The following is a 6,934-nucleotide window of genomic DNA, read 5'->3' on the forward strand; positions in this document are numbered from 1 at the left end:
TAATGTCTTCTCTGTGAGAAAAGAAGTCAAAAAGATGTAAAGATAAACATTTATACAATATGTAAGTAAATATCTTTTCCTTGTGCATATCTAAACCCTTCAAATCACATCTGCCAAGTGAAAGTTGACGCTACTGTCTGCACAGAAAAAAAATCAGAGCCTGGCATTTTTCAGTGCTGTCGTAGCACAAAAATATGGATCACAGACACAAATATTACAAGGAATTGTTTACAAGTGATTTCCCCAAATGTCAGCAAAATCAAAATCATATGGTAGACTGCCTCTTTGTTCTGTAGATTGGTAGTGATTTTATTCACATCTCATGTGAATACAGTGGGGATCAATGATCTGTCCCTCAAATTCATGTTTTTATGCCATGGCCATACTGAGGTACTGTTACTGAGGTAGAGAAAGAGAGGGGAAGTTTTACCTTAGAAACCATAATGAACGTTAATCTTGTGGTTTTGAGATGGGAGACTACATGTAAAAATAATGAAAATTGAAGATTTATTTTAATTCTGCTGAAGCTAACTCATATCCACTAAATCTAGCTCTTGTTCAATGGCAAAGTAAGTAGTCATGGTATGTAGAAATGCCCCCAGTATTTGCACTCAGAATTGCAAATAGTTCCAGAAGTGTTAAGGACCACTGACAAAATGTAACATATGCTGTCATAAAGAGACCCTGCATGTCAACATGTATGATTGTATCACTGATCTTCCCCTACATCAGCAATGGGAATTATGCAACTGTCCAGAGTTTATTGGATGTCACATTCCATGAGCCCTAAGCAGCATCGTCAGTGCTGAGGAATATTGGGAGTCCAACAACATTTGGAAGGCTTCCATGATTCTCACCCCTTCCTCACATAGGTAAGGGTAATTAAATGAAATAGTTGTATAATTATATACTTTTGCATAGTGCCTTCTAGTGATCCAAGTATATCACATTTACTACTACAATAATCTTCATAGCCCCTTGATAAGATATCAACCACATTCCAATAGAAATGGTAGCAGGGGGGGGAATGTAAAGTATGGACAGCTTCCACTCAGAAAAGTAGCTTCCAGCTGCATCCTGATATTGTTACAAAGCCAGAAAACCAGAGTTGGATTAATAATTAATACTGGTAATCTTACTGTACAAATAATTCTTATTTTGGTTGAAGTGCAAAGGTTGGGATGTCACAGTTGACTCATTACACTGATTTGGGTCACTGACATTTGCAGTAGTTTATGGAAATAATACGTTCACATAGTTTTTGTCATTGTGCACCTTTGATATATTCCATGGGGATAGAATTCAAAGACATAGCTGTGTTAGTCTGGAAAATCAGTACGTAAAGGGATCTTGTATCACTTTCGATACAGTGTGCAGTGCAACAAATCCTGGCAAGAGAAATCTACCACTTTTCTTTGAGAACGTGCCAAAGGCTTAAGAGGAGAGCCAAAATGAAAACTGGAAATGACCCCTGTAGCGTTAATGTTTGTGGAAACGAGGAAATTTCAGCAGGCGCTACTTATGCAACCAGGTAAAAAGCAACATCCCCTCTTTTAGACAACCATCCAAGGTTCAGGACCTGTCTCCGGTTTTCACTCAAGCAACACTGGAAGGCCAACATACTATTCCTAGTATTAAATAGAAAACTGATCTTACAAGGTCAGTTACAATAACATTTTTGAATAGCTGCATTGGGTTTGTGAAGGAAAGTAACTTAATCAAGGCTTTGGAAATCTTTAATTTCTTTCATCTTTTCATTTTGTATTTTAAGTTTTTTTTACAAAACAGATAAATAACTTTTCTGCCTTCCATGGATTTTAAAGTACTGTACAGTATTTGACAAATGCAGTAACGCAGCATCAGAAACTTTTCTATAAAACAAGGCAAAACAGTGTTAAGGGCTTTCAAAAGCCTAATAGAATAATAACTGCACAAAATGAATATGATTTAGCAGGTGAAACCAGAACCTTACCAGAATAACTATCCACAGAAATATTGCCAAGATCTGTGCAAGTATGTAATAGTTTATACCTGGGAAAAATAATTTAATGCTATTGGTCAGTGTATTCTCTCCCGGAAAATACTGTGAGGATAATCTCCACTGATAATATGATAGATTGATTTTTCCAAAGTGTTTCAGGAATTTTGGAGGAGACAACTTCATTAGGAAATGGTTTCCTAATGATGTCTCAGTTATTAAACCATTCTTTCAAATATTTAAAACAGAATTTCAAAAATATAAACAAATTGCAATATTTATGACTGTCAGTCAACCAGATTTAGATTGTGTCTTCCAGTTTTTTTCTTCATCAGTAGAGGTGTGTCCTCTCTGTGTTTTTGTTTTGATATTTGGTTAAATCTATGTTTGTAAAGCTAGGGAATTTCAAGGATGGTGGGCGGGTTTTTGCCCTTTCCTGATTGGGACAGTGGAACTTGGTCAGGCAGCATATGATGCAGAATGATCCCCAGGGTGGTGCTCATCTACTGATACTCTAGAGCAGAGGGGCAGCCTTAGCCAGAGGACAAACATGCCAAGGTACACAGTACATGTCCGAGGGGAATGGCTTGCTGTGCCCTGCCAAAATAGTACAAACACAGTGAGATGGCTAGGAAAAGAAGCTGTGAGACGTTACATGAAAAATAAACCTGATAATGGAGGATTTGATTCTGTGGAAGAAGTAAAATTCTATGTTCGCCGTTGCAAAGGTCTTGGATTACTGGATCATGATGATACGTTGGAAGTTGCCCTAGAGGACAATGAATTTGTGGAAGTTGGTAAGTATACTGTAGACTCATGAAAACTACCGTAGTTGCATACAATGATGAAATGCTACAGAAATCAGTTTCCATGCCATCTGAATCTGTTGGACTTGTCCATAGTCAAACATTTCACAGTATTTTTCCACATCTAAAAATAACTTTACAAAGCATGCAAAGAACAGTACTTTGTGTTTTCCACATGATGTAGACTGACAAATATGATTCAAATGTATGTTGAATTGAAACTGATTTATTGTGTGCTGTTTTTTCTGTTGAATTAAGTGTAATGTTGCAGCCTTCAAATGCAATGAAGTCTAAGCAAAAACAGGAGACATTTCTCTGAAGATGCCAGCCAAAGATGCTGGTGAAACGTTAGGAAGAAACTCTTCTAGAACATGGTCATATAGCCCGAAAACCCCACAAAAAACTAGGAGGCATTTGCTTGCAGTTCATCCCCTGCCTCCTTGCTTCCAACTCACTATAAAACTTTGATGAGATCTTTGAAGCTCTGAGTTGGTGCCTGTTGAAAGATTTGGCTTCTGCTGTAAAATGCCATGCATACGTGTTATTGTTTTATATAAATTAAAGCTCAACACTGTTTCTTGCTGTATGGAGATATTTATCTCTTGCAGCTACTCCTTAAAATAAAATGGGAGAAAAATAATTGCGGAGAAATATGGGGAAGATAGCAATGACATTTAAGAGTAATTCCAAACTCAGCAAAATTTATTCTGATTTTTTAAATTATTATTATTTTTATTACATAATACATAATGCAAATTATACAACCCAAATTTCATAATATGCTTTTCTCCCCTCTCCCCTTCTCCTAACAATTAATTTTGATCTAAAATATTCAATTGTATTTCATCTAATAATTTTATTATCCCTTTTATTTGAATCCAATATTGATTTCCAATTAATGTAATTAATTTTTCTTCCTGTATTCATGCCCATGTTGAATCATATAAGTCTCCAATTATTTTAAATCCCTTGGCTTTTTATTTTTTTAAATATCTTTCCAAAGTCTTCATTGTTACTTTTATTTAAATATTCAATTGGTAACCATTTCCAATTTTTTATACCCAGTTTTTTACTCCACTTCTCCCATATTTTATAATTTTCCATCATTGGACCAAATATTTTCTCTTTTTCTTTCTTTCCCCATGTTTTTCTCTGGAAAATAGAGACATACAGTCCGTCTTCGCCTTACGCGGGGGATCCGTTCCAGATCCCTCCGCGTAAGGCGAATTCCGCCTATGCTCGAGCCCCATTGGAAACAATGGGGCTTGTGCGCGGCAGCGCAGGCACGCGCGGGGTGCAACGGGCACACGCGCCCATTCAATTGAATGGGACGCTCCGCCCCAGGCGCGCCCCGCAGCTTGAGCACATATGCTCAAGGCCGCGTATGGCGCACCCGCATATGGCGCAGGCGCACTGTACTTCATTTGATTGCTCTGTGTTTCTAATTTAACCCACTTTGCATTTTGATTACATTCTACCATTATCATTCTTAGCAATTGAATCACCTCAAAATATCATTCAAGTGATGGAACACCCCCATTCTCCATCATTTTGATGGTCGTATAGTAATGCCTTAGATAATCTGACTTTTTTACTCTGTGATATCCCTTTTAATATTGATCTATCCCATTTCTCCAGAAATGTATTCTGATTTAATTGTCATTGTAAGATATTGTTTTTTGTTGTTGGTTTTTTGTCTGTTTGTTTGTTTTTTGCAGAGGGGAAAGCAAATAATGCTGTAAAAAGTGCAGTAACAAATGTGACAAATGAACTTTCATGGTGCTTGTCTGCTTTTTCTTTCAGTAATAGAAGGAGATGTGATGTCTCCAGATTTCATTCCATCACAGCCAGAAGGTGTTTATTTGTATCCTTTTCCAAAAGGACACAATGGTCTTTAGTTAAGCCTAATCAGCTAAGTATATTTCATTGAGTAGGCCATCTCATCTATATTCCAAACTGCGTATAAAAATGAAAAGCAACTTGCAGTGTATAATTTCTTATGCACAATTTCAGATATAGCAAATATCGAGAACCTGAGCAGGTAAAGAGCAATAATAACTTACAAAGATTATCTTTATAAGTGACTATCTTGTTTTCTTAATCTCTATCCACTGCATAGAAAATTTAAGATGTTTTATATAGTGAAGGTATTGCTGTACTACTATGGTCTAAATCCAGTTGCTATTTCCAACTAGAGTAGACCCTCTAAATCAATGAGATTTGAATAAGTGTTGATTTACCAAAAATCTATAGATTCAGTAAATCCACAATTAGCTACATGCACTTAGCTCAGAAAAAGCTGGAAACAGATGATGATACTTTCTAGAAAATATACAGTATTCTGCTACATAAGAAGGTGGTGCATTTCCAACATCAGTTTTGCAGTAAATGTGCTGATTTTTCAAGTGCTGAAAATGGACATTTAAGTGTAATGGTTCCCAATTTTTGCATAACAAAGGTTATTAACAATTCTCACTGTCTAATTCTTGCTGTAATGCTGTTTTTGTGCAGTACATTTATTTGGATGGGAACAGTTTGACAACAAAGGATTTGGTCAATTTAGGAAAGGGACTCTATAAGATCAAGGTAAGTTTCTGGAAAGAATCTGTCTCCAACTACCTTATTTTCCTTTCACTTAGCTTTGAAATGGAAAATAAATAAAGGCACTTATGTTTCCAGCTTACCCCAGAAGCTGAAGCTAAAGTCAGAGCATCAAGAGAAGTTATTGAAAGTATTGTAAATGAACGGAGAGGTAACTATTAGTTTCTTTTTAAAAAAAAAAAAAGAGGTGTGGCTGGGAAGAAATTCAGTGTACATAACCATGACTTGGATTCCTCTTTCTTAAATTAAAATATGTGTTTTATCATGCTTCTTTCAGTTGTATATGGAATCACTACAGGTTTTGGGAAGTTTGCACGAACTGTCATTCCAAACAGTAAGCTACAGTATGTCGCTTATTTTGCCTTTTAAAATTTATATTAAAATATATATTTTTAAAAATACAGCTAAATAATTTTTAGTGCTATTTTCAATTGGCTTTCTTCCTATAACTGCCTTGATATTTTGTTCCTTTACACCGTTTTTGCAATAAAGTTTAACATCTTAATGTTGTTTCAACTAAATAGATTGTGTCCTTTCTTTTCTCTCTGAGGGAGCTTCAGGTGAATTTAGTCCGATCACATTCTGCAGGTAATGTAGACTTGCTTTTCAAAGGTTTTCTTCCAGTATTACAAGCAGCAATGGTAATCCTAAGGTGGTTGTTTCTTCCAGGTGTTGGGAAGCCTTTGATTCCAGAGAGATCTCGTATGCTTTTAGCTCTAAGAATCAACGTCCTAGCCAAAGGATACAGTGGGATTTCATTAGAAACCCTTCACCAAGTCATCGAAGCATTTAATGGTAACTTGACCAATGCTTTCTGGGTTTCAAAAATGGGATTTACCTTTAAGTATAATAGTAATTGTCCTGAAGGGGAATTGTCATCATTTGAAAAGAAATGAAGTGTCCACCAACTGGCAAAGTATACCTTTGGTTTGGGAGTCAAAATATATATATTACAGATCCTTTCCCATCCTTGGCAAGTGTTATACAAAGAGAGGGGTGGCTCATACTGGACAAGGCACTGCAGTTTCTTCCTCCTAAAGTTTACCAAAATAAAGTTGTTGTTACATCTTGATTTACTTCCTTCAATTTCGGAGTTGGGAGGGATATCTTTGAGTGTGCAGACCCCTTGAAGGAGGGCTCACCCATTCCTGAGTCTGTTCCATTGTCACACAGCTCTTGGCATCAGGATGTTTCTCATGAAATTTAACCAAAATTTGCTGCTTTGCAACTCTCCATTCATTCTAGTCCTGCCACGTCAAGCAACACAAAATGAGGCCTTGAAGAGTTACTTTTATGGATTATAGCTCCCAGAAAATACCAGGCAGCATGAACTGATAGTCTCAAAAAGTAACATTTCCAAGCTCTGGACAAAAAGTCTCATCTATCAATCTTTTGTGTATATCAGCACAACTATGTTTCTGCTTAATCTTTTTTTGCAGATGAAATCAGTCTCCCAATACATTGCCAAGAGAGGGGAGGCATGTGGATTGTATTGTAGACCTCTTCTTTGAAGTGGCAACTGTCACTTTAAATGAAGGGATTTACATTT

The 6,934-nt window shown here is 36.4% G+C and overlaps 1 protein-coding gene across 2 annotated transcripts in view; it reads left to right on the forward strand.

Annotated features, from left to right (window-relative positions):
- The first annotated feature begins 2,450 nt into the window (after window positions 1–2,450).
- The window catches only part of HAL (histidine ammonia-lyase), a 19,117-nt gene continuing 14,633 nt past the window's right edge, over window positions 2,451–6,934 (forward strand). Inside the window, exons 1-8 of one of the 2 annotated variants that reach the window (XM_042468603.1) lie at window positions 2,451–2,775; window positions 4,588–4,648; window positions 4,798–4,825; window positions 5,296–5,370; window positions 5,464–5,536; window positions 5,663–5,729; window positions 5,936–5,973; window positions 6,055–6,180. In XM_042468603.1, coding sequence (XP_042324537.1) covers window positions 2,529–2,775; window positions 4,588–4,648; window positions 4,798–4,825; window positions 5,296–5,370; window positions 5,464–5,536; window positions 5,663–5,729; window positions 5,936–5,973; window positions 6,055–6,180 — 715 coding nt within the window. In that variant the 5' untranslated portion in view covers window positions 2,451–2,528. Of the gene's footprint in view, window positions 2,776–4,587; window positions 4,649–4,797; window positions 4,826–5,295; window positions 5,371–5,463; window positions 5,537–5,662; window positions 5,730–5,935; window positions 5,974–6,054; window positions 6,181–6,934 lie in introns of those variants that run through there. The other variant, XM_042468604.1, reaches the window with a different exon arrangement.

This window comes from Sceloporus undulatus, chromosome 5 (assembly GCF_019175285.1).
Source record: "Sceloporus undulatus isolate JIND9_A2432 ecotype Alabama chromosome 5, SceUnd_v1.1, whole genome shotgun sequence".
NCBI classification, from domain to species: Eukaryota; Metazoa; Chordata; class Lepidosauria; order Squamata; family Phrynosomatidae; genus Sceloporus; species Sceloporus undulatus.